Raw genomic sequence first — 23,943 nt, forward strand, 5'->3', positions numbered from 1 at the left:
ACAAGGGAGACCCCTAGTGTCTAGAATCTGGTGTGGAAAGAAGAATGACCTAGAATCAGAGGAGGATCACAACCCTGAGCAAAGACGAGAGAAGATGAACTCATAGGCTAAGTTTGGGTGAAGAATGAGCTACTCCTCCACATTCCCCAAGGTTTCCCCCCACCTTGTGTCAGGGTCCTAGTGTATGTGTGTGGTATGGGTGACAGGAGTCAGTCTCAGAGCCCCAGGGGGAAAGGCCTTAGAAGTCACTAGGGAGGGGCGCCTGGGTGGCTTAGTCGGTTGAGCGTCCAACTTTCGCTTAGGTCATGATCTCGCGGTTCAGGGGTTCGAGCCCCGCGTTGGGCTCTGTGCTGACTGCCAGCTCAGAGCCTGGAGCCTGTTTCAGAATATGAATCACCCTCTCTCTCTGACCCTCCCCTGCTCACGCTGTCTCTCTCTCTCTCCTAGAAATAAATAAAAAAATAAAAATTAAAAATAAAGAAAGAAGTCACTAGGGAGAGGAAACTTTGGATATCTCCCTCTTGGTCCTGCATCTCATTTACGTCTTGATTTCAAGTGGGCTGTTCCATGGCCGCCAAGAGAATAGTCCAGGAATTGAACCTGTAACAGGACCACATGCATGTGTCATTTGAAATCTCTTGTGTGTCAGTTAAAAATCAGATTCCACACAAAAATCCAGATTTTCAGCTTCTCTCGAGAAATGGGAAGGTCTGGACCTCTGAGTACTAGAGGCTGGTAATGGCTTCCCCCTTTAAAAGGGCCACAAACTCTAAGTGCCTACAATTCCCTGGTGCTCACACTTACCCACTTCACTCACTGATGTCACCCTCTTGGCCTCTGAGGCATTTGAGTCTGAGACCTTTGGCATCATCCTACTTGTCTGGTCATAGGTTCTTCTTTCAGACTTGGAAGTAGAATCATCCTGTGAGGAGATTTGGTGTGGGAAGCTCCCTTGCATATGGCCATGGTAGGGTTATGTCACAGTCAACGTCTGGCCTTTCCCCAGGACCCCAAGGGTCAGTTGTTTGGACCTTGCCTGTCACTTCTTGGGCTAATGCATTAACTCCTTAGAGCTTCCCTACTTTGGGGGTTGGAGTTGACTCCTCAATCCAGAGACAGGTGGGAATTCTAGTAGAAATGGGGAAGAAAGATGCTGTCTAGGAGTGAGAGTATTGGGAAATATAGAGGGTCTTCCACCTAGGTTTTTGAGCTTAGTCACAAGAGAGGAGAATGTGAAGGATCAGGAGAGTGGGTGGAATTCTGGCTGTACCAGGGACTTGCTGTGCAGTTCTGGGTCAGTCAACAAATTAGACACCTGCTGAAGGCCAGGCACTGACTCAGGCACCAATACAAGATAGTTGCAGTCTCTGTCATCTTAGAGCCTAGCACCAAGGAAGGGGGACACAGGAAACACATAATAATAAATAATTAATCATAAAATTCTAAGTCTGTTTCCCCATCTGGACCTTAGGGTGGACGATGGTGTAATTATTAATAGTGCCCCTTTCATCCTCAGAAGGTCTCAGTTTAGGTAATAAATTCTATGATCACTAAGGGACATTCTTGAGATAACATACCATGAGGGGACAGGCTCAATTTCAGATTGTAGGTGTCCTTTGAAATTTCCTTCAGGGGGCATTTCTCTGGATTCTTGCCCTTTGTATTGAGGTTTGATTATTGCTCAGGAAGAGAGAGACAGGAACCACATAGATGGCAAATCAGGAAACAAAGAAAAAGAACACCCTTGTCTTGGGAGGATGAGGTGGACTAGGATGGGGATCAAGATCCCAAAATCAGGGAACAAGAGGAGATGAGGCTTCTCTGACTCTTCCTCCCACTCTCACATCCCTCTCCAAATTCATCAGTGCTGACTTCATATCATGGATTCAACTTGGATGTGGAGGAGCCCATGGTCTTTCAAGAGGATGGAGCTAGCTTTGGACAGAGTGTGGCCCAGTTTGGCAGATCGAGGTAAGCCCTGCCTACTCCCCCAACCCTCACTGCCTCAGCCTGCAGACAAATGGATGAACATGGCATGCTCAGGAGGTGTCTGGAGGATGGGCGACATAGGCAAGAAGCCTGTCCATCGCTCTTCTGGCATTACTCCCCTGACACCACTACTACCAACTATTCACAGTCCCAGGAAGGGCCACAAACTCTGAACAAGACACTCTTTCAGGAGTAAGGTCTTGAATCTCTCCTCTACGCAGAACTCACTTCATGGCATGTGACCAGCGTAAGTAACCAGTGCAGTTACCCTTGCACTTGGAATAATGTTTTTCAGTCTTCTTGAAATTAAGAATTTAATCTCACCACATTTGTGTCTTGTTACTAAGATTGGTAGGAAAGTGGAGATGTGCTGGGGGCTTGGAGCTTTGGCTCACATGCAGTCCAGCCTTCTGTGGAATAGTTCTCTGCCTGTTTCCCCACCCCCACCCAATGACCACTGCTGTCCTCAGCCCCTGGTACGAGTTAGGCAAGGTCAAGGTTGGCTGTGCACAGTTCGCTGGGTCCTATGAGGGTTTGCACTGGCCCTGTGAGTATCTCTGTGCCTGGGGGTATTCCAACACTAAATAGCAAACAGGAAACACCAGGACAGGTAAAGAGGAGAACTACTTCAGGGGAAGGAGGGGGGCTTCTTTTTTTCTAAAACAAGAAGCCTACATTTTTATTTCACACTGAGACTGTCAATTATATACCTCACCCTGCATCCAGAAACTTATTCTCAGGTCTCAGCAAAGTTGGGTTTGTTAAAGTCACAATGTGATGCAAGTATAACTGAAGTCTGGGAGGCATAAGAAGGAAGAGATCAAACCCAGGAGGAAATTCTAGGAAGGCTTCACAGAGGAGGTCAAGTTGGCAATGAACCTGAGAATACAAGAATATTTAGTTGGCCAAGAAGTAGCATATTGAGGTCACTGATTTCTGAAAGCACGTCCACCCCCCTTCCTCACCCAGCTCACAGGTTGGGGCATGGAAGCAAATGCCAGATGTCAGAGTTATGTATTTTCTTGGTTTGTTTGTTTTGAAATATATAGCATATAAACTTAAGTGCCCAATCTTTGAAGGTCCAATTCAGTCAATTTTTCCTGTGTGTATACCCAGGTAAAAGCCACCTGGATTGAGGTGTAGAACATCCTCAGCCCGTCTCCCCTGGATTTCCTTAGGCCTTTCCTGATCACCCAAAATCCAAAAAATCTAAAGATAGCTACTGTCACACTTCCATTAACATCAGTTATATATAGTTATATATATATTATATACAGTATATATAAATATCACTACTGATTGACTGCTGTTCACTAGTATTTACAAAAAAGTAAATATATAGATTGGATGACATAATGATTGCTACAAAGTTATTGGTTTTCCTGTTGTCTGTTGAAACACAAGTGAAATACTGAAAAGTCTAGGCCTATGAGTCAGGAATAGATAGGGTAAAGAAAAACATGCCGATGAAAAGTTGCTCACCTATTTATGCCAACAGGTCCCAAACTGCTACATCATCTATTTAGGTTTTCATGAGCAAGTGTTAGACCCACAAGGATTTCAGCTTTCCACAAAGGAATAGTTTCTAGAAGGAAGATTTAAATGCTAACTTAATGTGGTTTGGCTGGCTAATTAAGTAAAATACACCAATATTTGTCTAGTTTTTTCATCTGTGTGGACAGGTTGTTGGCAGAGATAAAATTTTTTTCAAAGCTGAAAAATTCTCTCCTCTCAAAAAGTTTTCATGAGGGAAAAGAAGGGAGAAAATAGTTGGGGAGAGGGAGGGAGGCAAACCATGAGAGACTCTTGAATGCTGAAAACAAACTGAGGGCTGATGGAGGTGGGGGAGGGGGGAAGGAGGGTGATGGGCATGGGGGAGGGCACTTGTTGGGATGAGCACTGGGTGTTATATGGAAACCAACTAGACAATAAATTATTAAAAAAAAGTTTTCCAAATAAATTGTTGCATTTATATGACTATAGATATTTTATGGAGTCTGATACTCCTGCTTTTAGTTGTCCAACTCAAATTGTTTGTTATGTTTAAATTATTCAATTAATTACAGAATCATCTTTTTTTTTTAATACCTTATGGCTTTAAAATTTTCCATGTAGGAGTACCTGACTGACTCAGTCAGCTAAACATCCGAGTTTGGCTCAGGTCATGATCTCTCAGTTCATGGATTAGAGGGCCACATCCAGCTTTGCACTGACAGTATGGAGCCTGCTTGGGATTCTCTGTCTCCCTCTCTCTCTGCCGCTCCCCCACTCATTCATGCTCTCTCTCTCTCAAAAATAAATAAACATTGAAAAAATTGTTTCCATATAACTTGAGGTGATCTATTTCTTGGGTGGCTCAGAATGATGGTACCCCAGGAACAAAAGGCACTTACCCACAGTTGGAAGATTTTATTTCTGTTTTGAATAGATTTATTTTTGGTGAATGTTAAAAAACAACACTCAAGCCATTTGTCTATACAAATACACATTTATTTATGTATACTTGCACATAAACAAACAAAAAGTCCAGAAAGGTCCTTCAGCACATGTGGGTTAAACTGAAGCTCTCCTTTTTGAATGGCCTCATGAGTGGCAAATGCCAAGAGCTTCCCTCTCAAATTCTCACTTCCCTGTTACATGGTGATACTTCCTCACCTGAATCACCCTGTGCCTTTTCCCCTCCTGCAACTATATGTCATGCTTGTGCTTCCAGACTCGTGGTGGGAGCCCCCCTGGAGGTGGTGGCAGCTAACCAAACAGGACGGTTGTACGACTGTGCAGCTGCCACCGGCCTGTGTCAACCCATATCAGTGCACGGTGAGTGACTCCACCTGGGAACTGGGGCCCTCAATCCTCCTGTACTGGAATGTCTCTCCTTGGCCTCTAGCTCTGACTCTCCCCACAAATGAGGGTGTGCCCATGAGTGTGATCATGTGTATCTGCCCTCAGCACCACCAGAGGCCATGAACATGTCCCTGGGCCTGTCGCTGGCAGCCTCCACCAATCGCTCCTGGCTGCTGGTAAGTTTCCATCGGATATAGGAGGATCATAAGGGCAGGAGTAGGGGCCAGAGAGGCTTGGCCTGGGGGAGAACACTATGGAGAAATCTAGGGGCCCCTTTGCTCACACAGGTCTCTGCCCCTAGGCCTGCGGCCCAACCATGCGTAGAGCCTGTGGGGAGAATATGCATGCAGAAGGCTTCTGCCTCCTGTTGGGCTCCCGCCTGCAGACCATTAGGACACTGCCTGATGCCTTCCCAGGTAGGTCCCTTTAGAGACAGTGTCTCTGTTTTATGCACATGCTGGCACTGAGGAGTGGGCAGAGCATGAGACCGCAGTCTTGGCCTCCTGTGCTCATGGCCCCTTCCCAGAGGCCTCAGCGAGCCCAAGAAGGTCTGGGAACAAGGTCTGGCCTGGCAGGGAGGACAGCTCACAGCAGGATCTCTAAGCTGGTCGAGGGGAGAAAGTTCTGATAGGCAGAAGGGAGCCCCAGAGTGCTGGCAGCAGGGGGCATGAGGATCTCGCAGCTGCCGACAGGTGCAGAGCTGCTTCTTGGGCTTTCAGAGGAAAAGTCTTGGATGGTGAAAATGTGTCAGGATGATAGATCCAGGGATCCAAGAACAAGGGCGTTTCTGATCACTCACTGCTGAGTTTCTAAGGGGAGCGAATGTCAGGGCCATGGAAAATATGATGCACACTTTTGCTGCCAATGTCTTCCACAGAGAATGGTGCCAGGGACACTGAACATCATCTCTCTGAGAGTCATTCTGAATAAGAGTGACTTAATTCCCTGGGGTTTCATTTCCTCATTGGTAAACTGGGTCTTAATAATCAAGGTGGTTATGAGGATTAAAAGATTATATATATATATATATATGTATGAAGTGTTTAGACCTTTGCCTGGCACATAATGTGTGACTACTGTTATGACTGATCTTCTAGCTAGGACGCTGTTTTTGGACTAGGAGGAAGATACAGATAAATTGCCTTCTCTGTGGCATCAGAGGAGATGCTGAGCTCCAAGTAAGAGCTAGGGGCACTCAAGGTGCTGACTGAGAGCAATGCATTAGACCAGAGAAGCCATGGTACCAGGCATAATGGGCTTTTAGGCAAGGTGAAGTAGCAGCAGAAACACCTCTCAATAGAACTGTGAGAGCAGAGTCTACAGAGGGGACAGAGAGAGTGGAGGAAGGGTGTCCTGGAGTCTTGGGGGCACCATGGCCTGCCTTGGATGTCAGTGCAGCCAGGGTAGGGGATGTGGTATTTCATCACTAGGAAGTAGATTCTTAATCATCACCTATTTAACCCATCCCTCCACCTATTCTGGAAAGGATCAGTTTGTTGTCTATAGTTGAGAGTCTCTTTTTCTGTTTCTCTCTGTCTCTGGCAAAGTCCCTTTTTGTTTTGTTTCTTAATGTTTGGGCAGTGGATTTGGGCCTTTTCTGTGGAGGGTGTTGGAAACTTGGTAGGAATTGATTCCTAGGTCAAGAATGACCCTTTAAGTCTGTGGAGCAGGAAGGGTTTCTGGGCCCTGGGAGATGGCTGGGACCCGCAGAAGCATCTCTGATTCCTTCCTTCTTCTCTACAGAGTGTCCAAGTCAACAGATGGACATTGTCTTCCTGATTGATGGCTCTGGAAGTATTGACCAAAGGGACTTTAAGCAGATGAAGGACTTTGTCATAGCTGTGATGGGACAGTTTGAGGGCACCAACACGCTGGTGAAGATTGGGTCCCCAAGACCTGGGGAGTGCTGGGGGTGGTGACTGCCTTTGGGGAAGGCCAGCCTAGGAGGGCGGTTGGCATCGCTGGGGGTGGGCTCAGTGGACCTGTGCTATGATAAGGCTAGGGTCTTGGTGCAGGGCTGATTTGTGCCCTTACCTGAGGAAATTCCCCTGTGGCATTTAATATGTCCTCATAAGATTTAGGAAATATAGGTGTTCTTTTTTACTGTTTTAAAGCATTGAAAGGATTGCAAAAATAGTTTTGCTATGAAATTAGACTGAAGATAACTTGGCCAAACACTTAATGATTTCTTTGTTGTGTTCTCCATGCAACTCATGATTTATCTTATCATTTTATTTCTCATTAATTAGTGTGTATGTATGTATGAATTCTTGAGAAATAAGGAAACATAGCCTACAAATTGATTTCATATGTTACGAAGGTTTTAAAAATTCCTATTTTAACAGATATTGCAGTATTGCCAAAGTATGAAAAAAGCACTATTTGGTTTTGAGTTTCTGGTTTTCCTTTTGAAATAATATCCCCCTGTGTTTTAGCCTCAAAAAACACATGTAAATTCTTTGTAATTCCAAAATGATTCAAAACAAAAGACATTAAAAAACAACTCTTGAGCTCCAAGAGCCTTTTTTTAAATAATATTTTTATTTATTTCTAGGAGAGAGAGAGAGAGACAGCGTGAGCAGGGGAGGGTCAGAGAGAGAGGGAGACTCAGACTCTGAAATAAGCTCCAGGCTCTGAGCTGGCAGTCAGCACAGAGCCCGACGTGGGGCCCGAACCCACGAACCGCGAGATCATGACCTAAGCGAAAATCAGACGCTTAACTGACTAAGCCACCCAGGCGCCCCTCCAAGAGCCTTCTTCTTGCCCTTTGCAGTTCTCACTGATGCAGTATTCCCACCATCTGGAGATCCACTTCACCTTCACCGAATTCCAGAGTAGCTCAAGCCCTAGGAGACTGGTTGATCCAATTGTCCAATTGAATGGCCTGACTTATACAGCCACAGGCATCCTGACAGTGGTGTAAGTTCCCCCTTCTGCCACATGTGGACACACTGCAACATCACTTCCTTATGCGGGTCTCCACAGCTCTTCTCCAGGACTGTGGAAGGCTCTGGGGAAAGGGTGTCTAATGGGAGTGAGGATCTCTGGGCAGAGTCCTCCATAGAATGTTCCCTAGATATAGGATGGGACTCTTCTGCAGTGTTTCCTCTTTGCCTGGCCTTGGATTGGCTGGACCCAGATTCTACCTAGAGCAGCCAGAGACGAGCTTTGTTTGGGTCAGATACCCTGAGTTCTCATTCTGGCTCCCTGCTGTGACCTGGGAAACCCTGGGAGTTACTGACTTTAGTCTCAGATGACTACTAAGAGAGGATAAACTTAGAACTTAGTTGTAAGGATTACATGAGATAATATGCACGTCATGCATGACACAGTCTGAGGGTACAAGGATTCCCCAGTCTCTCCAGATGAGCTTCTAGCACAGAAAATTATTTCCTCCAGAATCAATTTCGTCTCAGGAGAGTCAACTCCTTTTCTTCTTTGACAGGAAAGAACTATTTCATAGTAAGAATGGTGCCCGTGAAAGTGCCAAGAAGATCCTCATTGTCATCACAGATGGACAAAAATACAAAGACCCCCTGGAATACAGTGATGTCATCCCCCAGGCAGAGAAAGCCGGCATCATTCGCTATGCCATTGGGGTACGTCCTCTTCCTCATGGCTCCTTCACCTAAGGTTGCATCTCACCCAGGCAGAAAGGCCGGTGGGCTCCTCTTCAGCTGCCTCTCTGCCACAGGTGGGAGATGCCTTCCGGAAACCCTCTGCCAGAGAGGAGCTGAACAAAATCAGCTCAGTGCCCTCTGAGGATCACGTGTTCAGGGTGGACAACTTAGCAGCGCTCAGCGGCATCCAGGAGCAGCTGCAGGAGAAGATCTTTGCAATGGAGGGTAAATGTGGGGCAAGCTTACGTCTTGGAATCTAAACGTTCCAGATCCAGTTGTTCCTGCAGTTCTGAGAGTCAATCCCTATTCGCAAGTCACCCAAAATTGAGCCCCAAGAGCTGAGCCCCAGACTCGTTATTCTTCTACTCTGAGTCCTTGTGGTCTCAGGGTCCCCAGAGCCTAAGTGACTTGTTTTCCCACAGGAACCCAGTCGAGGACAAGTAGCTCCTTCCAGCATGAGATGTCACAAGAAGGCTTCAGTTCAGTGCTCACAATGGTGGGTGGAGCATGTACTTGATAAACAGGTCTCAGGCACCCATCCTGGGCCAGACCTGTGCTGGGACCCGGGACCCAGAAGGAAATAAGAAGTGGATCCTGTCCTCCAGGTCCCTGTCTGTTTGGAGAGAGGCATGCAGGCAGTGTATGTAGGTGCTAGGAGGACAGCAGAGAAAGGATAACCAAGGTTCCTGCTCTCACACAGAGCACATATCCAGTGGGAGGAGACAATAAACACAAACAAAAGATCTTCAGATTGTGCTAGGTGTTAGGACAGAGAGAGAGAAGTGGTCAGAGGAGGCCTGAGGAATAACAACTGAGGCTGAATGATGAGAAAGGGCTAGGCCTGGAAAAATCTGGGGAGAGATTGCTCCAGGGAGAGGAAAAGGCAAGTGCAACGGTCCTGAAGCATGAACACGGTTACTGTCCTAGAGAGATCAAAGGGACAGAATAGCTGGAGCAAAGTGGGTGAGGGGCAGCATGGAAGGAGTGGGTGAGAGATGGGAAAGGCCAGGTGATGCAGACCAAAGAAATGACAAGACAGCGTGACTTATGTGAAAAGTAGATGTGTGTTCAAAATATCCAGAGGGATTTTCTGCAAAAGAGTTTTGGGGGTGAGTAGGGGGGACATAGAAATGAATCAAGGTTGCTAATGAATTGATCATTGATCTTTATGAGTTCATTATGCATTTCTTTCTGCTTTTGTATATGTTCTAAATTATCCATAGCCAAAAGTTTAGAAAGGCAATAAGCAAAGTATGCAGATTAGGAAACATCCATCACTCCTGAGGGAGCCAAGGAAGGAGCCACAGAGGAGGTGGCTTTGAGGGTGACTTTGCCCAAGAGAGGAACTGAGTTCCAGAAAGGGAGAAGAGTGAGGTGACCAGGTCAAACACTTGATGTGTTGAAAACATGGGGCAATTCCACAGGTTTGACTAGGGAAGACCCGAGATGCCATCTTCAGGGGCTTGGTGACAAGGATCCATCTTGGGTTGCTGGCTGGGTGGTGGCTGTATATTTGGTCTGAGGAGACCTAACACTGGGGAGGATGGAGCAGAGAAGAACACGATGGGTGGCAGAAAGGGCAGTGGGTGAGAAGAGATGGGACTTACTGGAACAGGGCTCTGGGGATGGACTGAGAGACCTGCGGAGTCAGGGATTTAAGCTGCTGGACAGGACTGGGGAAGGAAAAGAGAATTTTTTTATATTAATAATGAGTGGAGTCGGTGGCAGGCATTGCTTTGGAATAGGCTGCCTTGTTTTGACTTTAACCTGCTCAGCCCTGGAATCCTTTCCTGCCAGGATGGCCCAGTTCTGGGGGCTGTGGGGAGCTTCAGCTGGTCTGGAGGTGCCTTCCTATACCCCCAAAATACGAGCCCCACTTTCATCAGCATGTCGCAAGAGAATGTGGACATGAGGGACTCCTACCTGGGTGAGAAAAGGCTGTGGTTGGAGGCACAGAGGGGAGGAGATGAGCTGCCTGGAAAGGGCAGGAGCTTAAAGGCTGAGGTGGAAGCTTTTGTGCTGAGGTCTGCACCCACCCCCCCAGGTTACTCCACCGAGCTGGCCTTTTGGAAGGGGGCGAAGAGCCTGATCCTGGGGGCTCCCCGCCATCAACATACTGGGAAGGTTGTCATCTTCAGCCAGGAGTCCGGACAATGGAAGCCAAAGGCTGAAGTTGCGGGGACCCAGGTTGGGTGTAGAGGAAGCCAGAGTGGACCATGAGGGTGGCAGGGTCTCCAGGGATGGAAAAGAAGGAGATGAAGGGTTTGGGGGCCCACGGGGTAAGTTTCTGGTGGCTGGGGAGATGCAAGACCTGTCTCAGAAGGAGGCGCCTCTGCCAGCGGCAGGCAGGGTGACTTCACCCTCTGCCCTCCAGATCGGCTCCTACTTTGGGGCCTCCCTCTGCGCTGTGGATGTGGACAGAGATGGCAGCTCTGACCTCGTCCTCATTGGGGCTCCACATTACTACAAGCCGACCTCGGGTGGCCAGGTGTCCACGTGCCGCTTGCCCCAGGGGGTGAGTGTGTGATGAGACTTGGGTTGGGTGGGGCCTGGGTGTGGGGTGGAGGGGTTGCCTGCGTCGGGACCTGACACTTGTTTGTTCTGCAGAGGGCTAGGTGGCAGTGTGAGGCCGTTCTCTGTGGGGAGCAGGGCCACCCCTGGGGCCGCTTTGGGGCAGCCCTGACAGTGCTGGGGGATGTGAACGGGGACAGGCTGACAGACGTGGCCATCGGGGCCCCAGGAGAGCAAGAGAACCGGGGTGCTGTCTACCTATTTCATGGAACCTCAGAACTGAGCATCAGCCCCTCCCATAGCCAGGTGAGGCCCCTCTCTGAACCCTCTTCGGGTTCCACCTCCTTCCCATGTCTTGGATGTGCCTGATGTCCCTGTGCCCCTTGTCATGGACCTTAATAGTAGCCATTCTCCTCTCAGGGCTTTAGTACTATGAATGTCACCAGGCCCAGCTAAGCACAAATTATCTTCTTTTGTCCTTTGGCTCCAAACAGACTTCAACCTGTTGTGGGCAGTTTAGTGCTTAGGAGATTGCAGGCGCTGGTCAAATGCCTGGCCGGCCATGTCAGTTGTGTGGCCTTAGGCATTTGACCAGTTAAACTGGTTTAACCTCTATGAGCTTTAGTTCCCTTCTATGAAACATTAAATGATAAGCTCCATAGGCTTCTTGTAAAGATGACTCAATGGAGTACTAAGTACCCTGTTCATCAAATATTTATGAAGGAACATACAAGTGATGAGAAAATGAACCTATCATATTTCTATTGTTACATTTTATTTTTCTCATTAGCCTGTACCCTCACTAGAGTTGGACCAAAGGAACTCTCCTCTCTCTGTCTGGGGTCCCTGGGGTCTCCCTACACTTGCTTTCTATTCCTACCTCTTCATCTCTCCTTTTCAATTTTTTCCATTCAGTTCTGCTTTCGCTGTAGTCTCCTTTCCAGATCTTCCTTCTCAAACCTTTCAAATGACCTTCCCTTGACTTCTGCTTCTCCTTTCCCTCTCTGGCCAGCGGATTGCAAGCTCCCAGCTCTCTCCCACACTCCAGTATTTCGGCCAGTCGCTGAGTGGGGGTCAGGACCTCACCCAGGATGGACTAGTGGACCTGGCTGTGGGGGCCCAGGGACAGGTGCTGCTGCTCAGGTGACAACTCCCCACATCCCACTCTTGGCCTCTGTGTGTCCAGTTCAACAAGCTATCCCCCACCCCCCGTTCTCCTTCCCAAATCAGACTCAGATCCTTGGCCCCTGTTTGCACCCTCAGGAGTCAGCCCGTGCTTGATGTGGGGGTGACTCTGAGATTCATGCCCTCAGAGGTGTCTAAGGCTGTGTACCAGTGCCTGGGAGAGGAGCCCACCACTCTGGAAGCTGGAAATGCCATGGTCTGTCTCACTATCCACAAAAGGTCACTGGACCAGCTAGGTGAGTTTCTTCCTAGTGAATCCAGCCCCTTACCCCATAAAGGTCCCCACCTTATCCTCAGGAGAGAATGGGCCCAGGAATCCAAATACTGCCTCCACATCCACCCAGATGCCAGTGTTGGAAACCTGGGTCCCTTCTCATCACCTCTCCCAGCACCCAGGCCATAGGTTCTATCTCCAGGATACATCTGCCCATTTCTCTCCACTAGCCCCAGCCACCGCCTACCTTGAGGCCACCACTTCTCTTTCCTACCTATATTTTGAGCTGTTCTAATGTCTGTTTTTGCAGCTCCCGCACTTTCTCCATAGAGAAACTATAGGTATTGTTTCTAAAATGCAAATCGAGTTTCCTTACTTCCTTGTTTAACACCCTTCCAATACTTTCTTCTTGCATTTAGAAAGACCAAAATCCTTCCCTACAATGTCCTTGCTGACTTTGCTCTTCTCTGCCCTTCCAAACTCACCTCATCCTACTCTCCCTTTTTGTAATTGTGCCATCACCCCTCTCCCTTCTGGTCTTAGCCATTGTTCCCATGGTCTGGGATTTTCTCCTCCCTATTCTTCACCAACCCCTTCTTATCCTCCATGTCAGAACTCAGCCAAGGCCCACTCAGGGAGGCATCTCTGACGTCCAGCAAGCCCTCCTTAATACAACTGAGGATCCCACTGTTGAGTTGATCATTGTATGATATTAAGTCTTACATACTCATCTCTTTTCCTAGACTCTGAGCTTGGGACTATATTTCTCTATCTTCTCCTCTACCTTTATTCCCCGCATCTGATACATCTCATGACCCATAGAAAGTGCACAGCAAATATTTATTGCATGAATGAAAAAAAAAGCCCATAGAATTTCAGAGGTTCTCTTTGACTTTTCATCTTCTGTTTCCCATTCTGCTTCAGGTGATGTCCAAAGCTCTGTCAAGTATGATCTGGCATTAGACCCAGACCGTCTGATTTCTCGTGCCATTTTTGATGAGACCAAGAACTGGACTTTGTCTCGAAGAAAAACCCTGGGGCTGGGGGATTACTGTGAAACCATTAAACTGCTTTTACCAGTAAGGACTTTGGGTCCTGGGAGGGGGAGGGGGAGATGGAGCCCAAGGCCAGTCTCTGGCACCTCCCCTCCCTGTTGAGTGAGGTAGAAAGGGCGGGGGCAGGGGGGCCCACGAGAGGAAAGTTGAGGTCAGAGTACCTGGCTGAACAGCTTACACAGATTTCTGCCTAGACAGCAGGAAATGGATGCATTTGAGAAGGGCCAGTGGTGGAGACTAAGGGGAAGGATAGTGGGTTTTTGAAAGCCTATTCTCCCTCAGGACTGTGTGGAGGACGTGTTGAATCCCATCATACTACATTTCAACTTCTCCTTGGTTGGGGAGCCCAGCCCCTCATCACAGAACCTTCGCCCTGTGTTGGCTGTGGGCTCACAGGACCTCTTCAATGCTTCTGTGAGTCTTCTGATGGAATCCCAGGGATGTACGGACTTTCATGATGTCTCTGTGTGTTTAAGAACCTATTTTGGTTCCCAACCACATCAAGTCCAAATTGCCTCCACCCAGTTACCAAGGGCCCTCTTCACTAGAACTCTTACACACATCCCAGCTGGTTACAACTTTACCTCAATGTAAACTATCTGGTTCTCATTTTTCAAATCCGTCCCAATGTTTCTCATTCCTACTTCTGTGCCTTTTTCCACATTGTATCTCCTCCTTGGAAAACATTTCCTTCTCTCCACGCCAAAGATATTCTCTAGCCCCAAAGCCTCAGTCTTATCTTTTACTCTTCTAGAAACCACATTCAGCATCTGTCACTCCTTCTCTGACTTCCTAGTACATCATGGTGATACCAACATTACATGAATCATAGCCATCTGCGTCTAGTTTTGAGAGTCTCTTAGAATTGTGGTTTCTATGAGTACAAGAACCATGTCTGATTCACTTGTAGTTTTCAGTTTTCCTAACTCTCTTTCCAACCCAGGACCTGCCCCTTTATTGACACTTAATAGTGTTTCCTGAATAATTGTTCCAATGTGAGTTGGATCCTCAACTAAACTTTATGTTCTTTGAGGCCAAGGATCTTATCATTCTTTTATATGTGAACTGCCCTTCCCCTACCGCCCCACTTCTTGTCAGTGTCTAGCACACTGTCGGGTGTAGGGTGCTCAGTAATACTCAGTAACGAGAATTACTCATTATTAGGAGGACTGCTCCTAATGAGGGGAATGAGAAAGGTTGCAACGTGGATTAGAAGAGAATATTCTGTTTTGCTGCAGCTCCCCTTTGAGAAGAACTGTGGACAAGACCGCATCTGTGAAGGGGACCTGAGTGTCAATCTCAGCTCTTCCGGGTGAGCTCTATCTGCTTTCATTTCTAGACACTTAAGCTTTTGGGTCTCCCATCCTCATAGGCTGAGATGTACTTATCTTTCCCTTTGGCTCTCCTTCTAACAGAGAAATTTTGATTGGAATGTCCTCAGCTCACAGTTCATGAGTTCCCACAGACCCGCCTGTGCCCCTGATCCAATTCCAACCCATTTCCAAAGGAGTCCCTTTTTCAGTTTTGTCCTTCCTCCTCCAGCCTGCAGACTTTGGTGGTAGGGAGCTCCGTGGAGCTTAATGTGACAGTGACTCTGTGGAATGACGGTGAGGATTCCTATGGAACTGTCATCAACTTCTACTACCCAGCAGGGCTGTCCTATCGACGAGTGTTAGGAATCCAGGTAAAGAGCTCCCTTGGGCTCTAGTTTCTGGAATCTCTTCCCTGCTCTGTGTTATACTAGTTTCCTTTTAATTCTTCTATGATGAAATATAAACACACACGCACACACACACACACACACAGAGTTCCAGAATCAGAGAGGAATGGAGGTAGGGAGGGGGGGAGAGAGGGTGAGAAGTACATAAAGCATATGTATAGTTTAATAAATAATATTAAGGAAATGTCTATGTAATTAGCATCCGGTCCAGAAATAATACACTGCTAGCACCCCCCAGTAGTTCTCCCTGTGCCTTTCCTCATAACTTCACTCTCTCCCTAAAGGTAATCACTAAAGGATATTAGGGATTGATTATCACAGGTCAGAATAGTGATTGCTCTTTATTAGATAAAACCATTGAGTTTTGCCAACATTTGAAATTTATATGAATGGAAACATGTTATATGTTCCTTTGTATACTTATACATTTCTTCAACATATGTTTGTGAAATTCATCCATGTTGCTCCTTGTGACTAGAAAACATTTTTATTGCTATGTGGAATCCCATTATATGGCTCTACCAAAACTTATTTACCCATTCCACAACTGATGGTCATTTGAGTTGTTCTCTGATATTGGCCATGACTATTTTTGAGGATGTATTTTGGTTCACCCATGCATAATAGTTGGAAGATGTATGCCAGATATAGAATTTCTGTATGTTCAATCATTCAATTCAAGCCAAACCATTTCCACCTATTTGCACTTCCAGCAGCAGTGTAGTTGAGTTCCTGTGTCTTTCCATCCACTCCAACACTTGGCATTGTCAGACTTTAACATGTTTGTCTATCTGGTGATAACTCCTTGCAGTTTCAATTTGCATTTCTTTAATGGAGTTGAGAAAATTTTAATTATTTCCTGGTCATTTTGATTTCTTCTTTTAGGAAGTGCTTGTCTAAGTCTTTTCATTATTCTTCTATTGAGTTGTCCATACTCCTCTAATTGTAAGAGTTCTTTAGTATTCTTGTTACTAATACTTTTCCAGTTTCATGTGTTTAAGCATATTTTCCAGTCCTGTTGCTTGTCTTTTAAGTCTCTGTAACGTGTCTCTTGATAAGCCAAATGTCTTGATTTGATTGTGGTTGGGTTTTATCAAGTCTTTTCCTTTGTAGTTAGTGTTTTTATGTGTGCATCTTGTGTCAAAAATACTTCCCTACTCCAAGGTTATGAAGATAATCCCCTGCATTATCTTTTAAAAGCTCTATCATTGTGCCTTTTCACATTGAATTTGTATCTAGTCGGAATTTATTTTAATGTATGGAGTGAGGTAGGGATCCAATGTTTTTTGCTCTTTTGTTTCTTTTATTTTGTTTTGTATTGGCCCATTTTCCTGGGATCCTTTATTGAACAGCCTGTCCTTTCCCCTACTGCTCTGCAATGCCACCAATGTTATACGTCTAGCTCACGTATGCACATGGGTAACATATTTGAATTTGTTTTCCTCCTCTGGAAGCAACCACACCAGCGTTCACTGCGCCTGGCATGTGAGGCAGGGCCCACGGAGAATGAGAGACTGAGGAACAGCAGCTGTAGCATCAACCATCCCATCTTCCACGAGGGCACTAAGGTGAGTGCTTCCCCCAAAATCCTCATCACTCTGCTCCTCTGTCCTTGTCCATTTCCTTCCCTCACTCCCCCATGACCTTCCTTATCCCCATTCTTTCATTCTTTTCCTCTCAGGGCACCTTCCTAATCACATTTGATGTCTCCTACAAGGCTGCCCTAGGTGACAAGTTGCTTCTGAGGGCCAATGCAAGCAGGTAAGTCCAAGTGTATCCCTCACTCTTCCATCTCATGCCCTAGTCAGAGATTCCTCTCCTGGATTCCTTCACAACTGGGCTTCCCCCCACCCCCCACTCTCTCTCCAGTAAGAAAAATAAGCCTACATCCACCAAGACCGCCTTCCAGCTGGAGCTCCCTGTGAAATATGCTGTCTACATGGTGATCAGCAGGTATTTAATACCTGCCCTCCCTTCTGACCTCTGACCTTCCTCTAAGCCTAGGACCTCCCATGGCTGCCCTGCTGCTTTTTAAAAGGATGGGTCTCTAAACTATCCCATCTGATACCTCTCATGGAAATACTTGTGACCAGCCTTACATTTATCTGTATCATAATACCATATATCATATATTTTTGCTTCTTCTCTGATGAAATGGCCTACTGATTGGATGCACATTTGCCACCATTGTGCACTCCTTCCTCTTTCTCCAAGGGGCAGGCTTCCTTTAACATTAAGCCAATTCTGGTTTTGGTGCTAAATGTGAATGTGCGGAGGTGAAACTAACTAGGTTAAGATTGAGGCTTTTTGAACACTCTGAAGTGGGGAATACGGTTTGTCACCACACAGCGGAAATAAAAGGTCAGGTTTTCACCAAACCAAAAGGAGAGCAGAGGTGTGAGAAGCTGCTGGGAAAGTCTCTAAGAGGTCAAGCCTGCAGCAGGCCACAGGACAGGCAAGTTCAGGGCTGTTGCTCTCAGTTCTGAAAGTGTGTGGAAGAGCAGGGGGGGGCCAGGCTAGAAGCAGGGCAAGGAGCTTGTGTATCTTGCTGAACTCCAGAAGTTTAGAGAGTTGATCAGAAGCTTATAATATTGCCATGGGACAAAGTTTGCTACTGTTGTTGCTGCTGCTGACACATGGAATTTGAGAGGAACTTGGTTGGGGGTGGTGATTAGACAGTGCGTCACTGCCCTTCCAAACTCCATGTCCTAATTTCCCCTTCTATCCATGGGAGAATAGTGAGACTTATAAGAGCTTACAGTTATATATCCTTATGATATACCAGGTATTGTAAATGTACTTAACATTCATTTAATTCTTCTAATAACTCTATGACATAGTTGCTGTTCACCACCCTTTTTTTTTTAGCAACAAAGAAATCAAGAGGTTAACTAACTTAACCCTGTCAGTCAGCTGGGAAGCAGTAGTACCATGAATCACTCAGATGGTGAGGCTCAAGAGCTTGTGATCATGAACATATACTACTGTGCCTCTCCAAGCATTGGGGAAGCTGAGTGATTTACTCAAATTTGAAAGGAGAATAGAACTGAGGTTTTAAGGTGAGAAAACTGAAGCACAGAGAGAAACAGTTCAGACCAGAAACATAGAGGAGGGATAATGCACTGAGAGGAAAAATAAATTCTAAGATTTATGTCATTGCTGCAAACTTCATCACAACTCTATTACAGGCACTATCATTAGCATCCTCATGTTAAAGAAGAAGAAACTACAGGGCTCCAGAGAGGTTTGGTAACTTGCCTTAAGTTAGTTGGGTAGGAAGTGGTAGACTGAAATGTGAACCCAGATTGCTTGGCTCCAAAGCCTGTGTTCTTAATCATCAAACTGACAGTCACATCTGTGGTACAACTGTAGGCACCCATGGAGTTTCTGGCTGGCTGGCCTGGCTTCTGCACATCAGTTGCTGGTGAAATGTGCAGGTCCCTTTGCTTGTTTGCTTGACTCCACTGAGACTTGGATGATAACTCTGGGAAGGCAGGGATTATGGGCTGTTAACTGTTGTGTCTCCACAGTCAAGCACACAGCCAGTCACAGGATAAATATTTACTGAAAGAAGCAACGGATGGATGGATTGATGGATGAATGGAAACCCACCTGCAGCCTGGGACATTTATGTCCACTCCAGGGGCTTGTGTTCATGCACATCGTCCCTCACATTTACTTAGTTGTGCCAGGATAGCCACATTTATTTTCTTCTTTTGTCTGGAGGGCCTTGCACTGCATTCTGTCCTGAGTGATCCAGCCATGACTCCCTTGAGTCCCCTTCAGCATTACCTAAGGCCAACCATGTAACTACTAGAGGAGAGAGTTTTGAGAATGACTTCTTCCCATGGGAAAATGTTTAAATGTTATAATAGGTAATGTTTAAGTTGGACCTTGAAGTACAATTTTTCAGAAGGGGATGCTAAGTATATTCCAAGCAAAAGAAAGAACGTCAACAAAGTTATGGGGACGTGAAAAACCCAGCGTATCAAAAGGCAAGCAAGGAGTTCTAGGTGACCGGGGGAAAAGACATGGGAGAAGAGCTGAAGCTGAGTGTGCAGAAGCATGTGGGAACTATAATTGTTTCTCTGGGCATTCTGCTGCGTCCACAGAGCCTTTGGCAGATGACTGAGGCACATGTGAGGATGGCTCGAGAGCTGTTTCTCACCAACCAACCCTCTCTCTCCAGGCAGGAAGAATCTACCAAGTACTTCAATTTTTCAACTTCTGATGAGAAGAGCAAGAAAGAAGCTGAGCATCGTTATCGTGTGAGAAGCCAGGGAGCGTCCATAGTTTCCCTCCCATGGTGCTGCTAATGTTGGGAGCTGGTGGGAAAGAGAGAGAGTAGCTGAGGGCTAAGTCCAGGACAGGAGTAGGATTTGGGATGCTCTGGGGACCCCAATAACGTTCTGTCTCCATTTTCTGCAGGTGAATAACCTGAGTCAGCGAGATGTGGCCATCAGCATTAATTTCTGGGTTCCTATCCTGCTGAATGGTGTGACTGTGTGGGATGTGGCAGTTGTGGCCCCTTTAGAGGTGCCTGCTTGCCTTTCCTAACACTCCGGAATCTGACCCCACCGTGCCTCACACTGTCTTACCAGTGAAATGTTGATCATTCTGTGGCTATTTGTCTCTCTCACTAGAGTGTCAGCTGTGTGTCAGCGAAGGAGCCTCCCCAGCATCCTGACTTCCTGACCCAGAATCCAGGGAGTCTTGTGCTGGTGAGAAAGACCCTGGATTCCCAATGCAGGACCATCTGAATATTGGGGGATATAGAGAAAAATCTTGCTAGGTTGCAGATGTATATACATGTCCTATACTTGTTCGTCTATTCCCAACCCCAAACCTGACAGACTTTGTTTTCTGCTGTGGTTCTTGCCTAAACTAAGATCCTCCTCAACTCGGGGCACTTGGGTGGCTCAGTCGGTTAAGCATCCAACTTCAGCTCAGGTCATGATCTCACAGTTTGTGGGTTCGAGCCCCACATCAGGCTCTGTGCTGATGGCTCAGCCTGTTTCAGATTCTGTGTCTCCCTCTCTCTCTTCCCCTTCCCCACTCATTCTCTGTCTCTCAAATCTGAATAAATGCTAAAAATTTAAAAAAAAAAAAAAAAAAAAAGATCCTCCTCAACTCTTTCGTCTGCTGTCCCTAGAACTGCTCCATTGCTGACTGCCTGAGGTTCCGCTGTGACCTGCCCTCCTTTGAAATCCAGGAGGAACTTGACTTCATCCTGAAGGGCAACCTCAGCTTTGGCTGGAACAGCCAGGTGTGTAGGCCCAACAGCAGAGTCCCTCCCCAGGACTCAGGTGCCACCAGATGATGTCTGTGTCCATCCTCCAGCCAGGATATTTCTTGAACTCTGTGCCTTTCCAAGTGCCAGTTCCTCATCTGTGCCTCATCTGTTTTGTAGACATAGCAGAAGAAGATATTGATTGTGAGTGTGGCTGAAATCACGTTCAACAGATCCGTGTATTCCCAGCTTCCGGGACAGGAGGCATTCTTGAGAGCTCAGGTAGTGACTGTGTGATAGGCAGTGACCAGGCTGGTAAGAGGGCTCCTAATGCAAAATCTGTGGTGCCGTGTGGGAGGCTCACAAGCCCAGAGGGAGGAAGAATGAAGGTCCCTCAGCAGGAGAGTGGTCGCAAAGCCCAAGAGTGTTTCTGTATGTCACCCCTTGGAGTAAAGGAAGGAGGGGAGGGAGTTAAAGGTTGGGGAACCTGGGAAGAGTCTGGGACAGCAGGAGTTCTGTTACTTTCTGATGAGGTCATCTCCACTCCAGATGGAGATGGTACTGGAGAAGCATGAGGTCTACAACCCCATCCCCATTATTGTGGGCAGCTCTGTGGGAGGATTGCTGCTGCTGGCTCTCATCACCGCCGTCCTCTACAAGGTGAGTGTTTTAATACCAGTAGCTTGCAGCCCCAGCCCTCTGCCAGACAGGATAGTATAGTGGGAAGAACTCAGACAATGGAGTCAGGCCAGCCTGTGTGTGCATTTTGTCTCTGTCTTGCCCACTCTTTAATATCAGGTAATTAGCTCAACTTCTCTGAGCTTGTTTTCTCATTTTTGAAATGATAATCATACCTGTATCTACAAAGTAGCTTAAGTGAGACACAAATGAGGCCAGGTATATGTGTAGGCTTCCCTATGAATCAATGTGTTTTAGTATATTTAATGCACAACTATTGTGCTCGGCACACAGTAGATAATACATAACAGCTGTTGTTCACATAAGTGTTCTGGTACACAAGTACGAGTCAGCTTATTTCCCTTCTCTTCTTCTCTCTCAGCCTCTTCCTACTACCAACTTTCTTCCCTGCCCTCTTACCGAGCTTTTCTGATTTACTTCCCCTCACAGCTTGGCTTCTTCAAACGTCAGTACAAAGAAATCCTGGGTAACAAACCTGAAGACAGTGCCACATTCAGTGGGGAGGATGTCTGCTGTGAGGACCCAGATTTGCCTTCGTCCTAATAATTTACTTTCCTGTTTGTCTCCACCCTCATAGCCTCGGCTTGACTCTGCCTACAAACTTACTTCCATGGGAATAGCTTCTGTATAGATCTAGAGTGGACTGAGCAACTTACCAGGTGCTAAGCCACCTTCTCAAGGCATTGAAAGGTTTTTACATTTTAACAGATTTTAACAGTGATGACCCACTTTTTACAGAAGCAAGCATGATGCCAGCATAAATTTTAATATATGTAAGAATTGCGATATTCAACAAGTGTGTTTATAAAACATTCTTCTTTCATCAAGGAGCTTTAATTTAGGGACTTGAGTGCTGTTCTGGGAAGAGTTGAGGGACCCTGCTTGTGGGCCTAGAAAACATTCTTTCACTTTTTCAGGTGATTGATGCCTGAGTTAATCTTTTTTAATGGTGCTATGTGTAGCATCAGGGGAGAAGCCAAAGGAAGAACTCTATGTGTGTGTTGCTCATGGGTTTCAGCACAGGCTTCAGGCTTTTTGGTAATGGCAAGTGAGCAGACTGTCCTAGGAGGTAAGTGAAATGCCCTGAACTTGTCTGAACCAATATCCCCCTTGAATGAGGTCCTCAGAGGCTATGAGAGCCAAGCTTCCAGAAAGGAGCGTATGATTCCCCAAACTAATACAGAAGACTCATTAAGAGTGGTCATAGAAAATAGCTAAAATATTCCAAATCCAAAGTTAGGACATGAAGCCTCACACAGAGGGCTGTTGGTCCTCTCTTTGAAATCAGGATTGTTTCCAAAAACCAGAATTCACAGATACTGTGAGTATAAACCAGGTGACAAGTGACACTTTAGAGTCTGCAGTCTTGAGTTTCCAGGGACCTCTGACTAAGGCCCTCATTTAATCTCTGAGAATCTCAATTCCTCCTCTGAAGAAGGGGAACCAAAATTATACCTTGTTCCCAGAGTTACCGTGAGGACTCAGTGTTATGTGAAAGACCTTTACAGGCTATAGCCCTAATTATCAATATGTGAGAGAAAAGGATGGAGATCTCCTACTTAGGCATCAAGGATGTTCCCCAGCACACCTCCCAAATCACGGCCTTGGGAAGAGCACGTAGACCACAGACTGCACTGTGCACCTGAGCCCAGTGGAGCTCATTGAAGGCCTCTCCCGCCCCATCCTGGTTCCCAGAGAGGCTGCAGACACACAGCTTCCACACCTTTATTGAGGCTGCGGGCATCCGCTGGGGCCTCAGGGCCGTTCACTGTTCATAGCCGGTGGGCAGAGGGTTGACACGGGGATTGTGGAAAAGCGTGTGGTTGCCGTCTCCCCAGGAGTAGGGCTGTGAAGAGAAGAAGAGAGGATTGTCAGCGCGGTCCCGACCAGACCAGGGGGTCCCCCAGCACCCCTGGCCCTCCTGAACCTTGCTCCCACTCTGAGGGCTGAAGCTTCAGGCCAGCGTACCTTGGTGCGGATACGGAGGTGGTGGTATGGGATGAACTTTGGGCGATCGCGATGGCCCGCGTGAAGCCAGGAGTTAAGGGTGCAGAGGGCCACACTCGGGAGCGCCAGCACAAAGGTCAGGAGGCGCCAGGTGCTGGCTACAGCAGGGTGGGGGGAAGGCAGAGATGAGAGAGAGGTGGGAAAGAGGGGAAGGATTGGTCGGTGGGGGTGAGGTGGGGGGCGGGGCGGTTGTCAGAACCTTGGAAGGCACAGAGGTGGGAGAGGGGTACAGGCAGGCAAGCCCCAGGGTCAGGCCCCAGCCCCACTCACCTCCTGCCCCTCCATGGTCTCCCTTCGCTGTACTTGCCAAGCCCCGACTCAGGGACCTCAGAGGCAGAGCCATTGTGGTGAGGGAATCGGGAAACAGCGCACTGCCCTTTCACTCTCCTTCACCGCGGTCTAGATTCCACTCCCCTCTTTTCGGGCCAATCACCTGTTGAGTCTGTAACATAGATGGCTATTTTTAGAGGTTTTCTATATTTAAAATGAGGCCTTACTGGCCTGAGGCCCTTCTCTCCAGACATCTGCCATTTGGTGCTTCTTATTTTGATAAGGGGACATTTAAAAACAATATGCCATTCTTTTTATAGTTGCAGAGAACTATTTCCTTCAATAGTCTAGTTCCAGTGGGTGGCACACAGTAGGTTTTTAGTATTTGTAGAATGAATTAAGTGACCTTTTGAATCTCAGTTTTTTCATCTGTAAAATATATACAAATTTATACCTTAAATGAAGTTTATGAGATTTAAGTAAAGTATCATAGGAATATGCCAGTGTAGAGTCTGGCACATAACAGTAGCTCAGTATATGGATTAGTCACAATCTTTTACAAAGAATAGAACTCATTCTAACTGGTTTTTAAAATATAA

At 46.8% G+C, this 23,943-nt stretch overlaps 2 protein-coding genes across 2 annotated transcripts; one reads left to right on the forward strand and one right to left on the reverse strand.

Moving 5' to 3' along the window:
• The first annotated feature begins 1,909 nt into the window (after nucleotides 1-1,909).
• LOC120235649 (integrin alpha-D-like) lies at nucleotides 1,910-21,817 on the forward strand. Its single transcript, XM_039238049.1, is given in 29 exon segments — nucleotides 1,910-1,971; nucleotides 4,703-4,806; nucleotides 4,939-5,009; nucleotides 5,135-5,249; nucleotides 6,577-6,707; nucleotides 7,607-7,752; nucleotides 8,279-8,432; nucleotides 8,528-8,678; nucleotides 8,876-8,949; nucleotides 10,251-10,380; nucleotides 10,498-10,640; nucleotides 10,828-10,968; nucleotides 11,061-11,270; nucleotides 11,977-12,107; nucleotides 12,228-12,385; nucleotides 13,288-13,442; nucleotides 13,701-13,832; nucleotides 14,657-14,730; nucleotides 14,961-15,102; nucleotides 16,593-16,706; nucleotides 16,820-16,899; nucleotides 17,008-17,091; nucleotides 19,328-19,406; nucleotides 19,567-19,674; nucleotides 19,782-19,859; nucleotides 20,291-20,404; nucleotides 20,549-20,650; nucleotides 20,918-21,028; nucleotides 21,497-21,817. Coding segments are annotated over 29 exon segments (3,408 nt in total). The 3' UTR covers nucleotides 21,611-21,817.
• A 1,014-nt stretch (nucleotides 21,818-22,831) lies between these two features.
• On the reverse strand, nucleotides 22,832-23,502 carry LOC120235655 (cytochrome c oxidase subunit 6A2, mitochondrial). Its single transcript, XM_039238051.1, has 3 exons — nucleotides 23,345-23,502; nucleotides 23,036-23,172; nucleotides 22,832-22,913 (listed from the first exon to the last, which is right to left on the reverse strand). Exons 1-3 carry the CDS (start codon nucleotides 23,415-23,417, stop codon nucleotides 22,833-22,835), a joined length of 291 nt encoding a protein of 96 aa, XP_039093982.1. The 5' UTR covers nucleotides 23,418-23,502; the 3' UTR covers nucleotide 22,832.
• Between the last annotated feature and the right edge of the window lie 441 nt (nucleotides 23,503-23,943).

Source organism: Hyaena hyaena, unplaced genomic scaffold (assembly GCF_003009895.1).
Source record: "Hyaena hyaena isolate Hyena2069 unplaced genomic scaffold, ASM300989v1 scaffold_135, whole genome shotgun sequence".
Taxonomy (NCBI): Eukaryota; Metazoa; Chordata; class Mammalia; order Carnivora; family Hyaenidae; genus Hyaena; species Hyaena hyaena.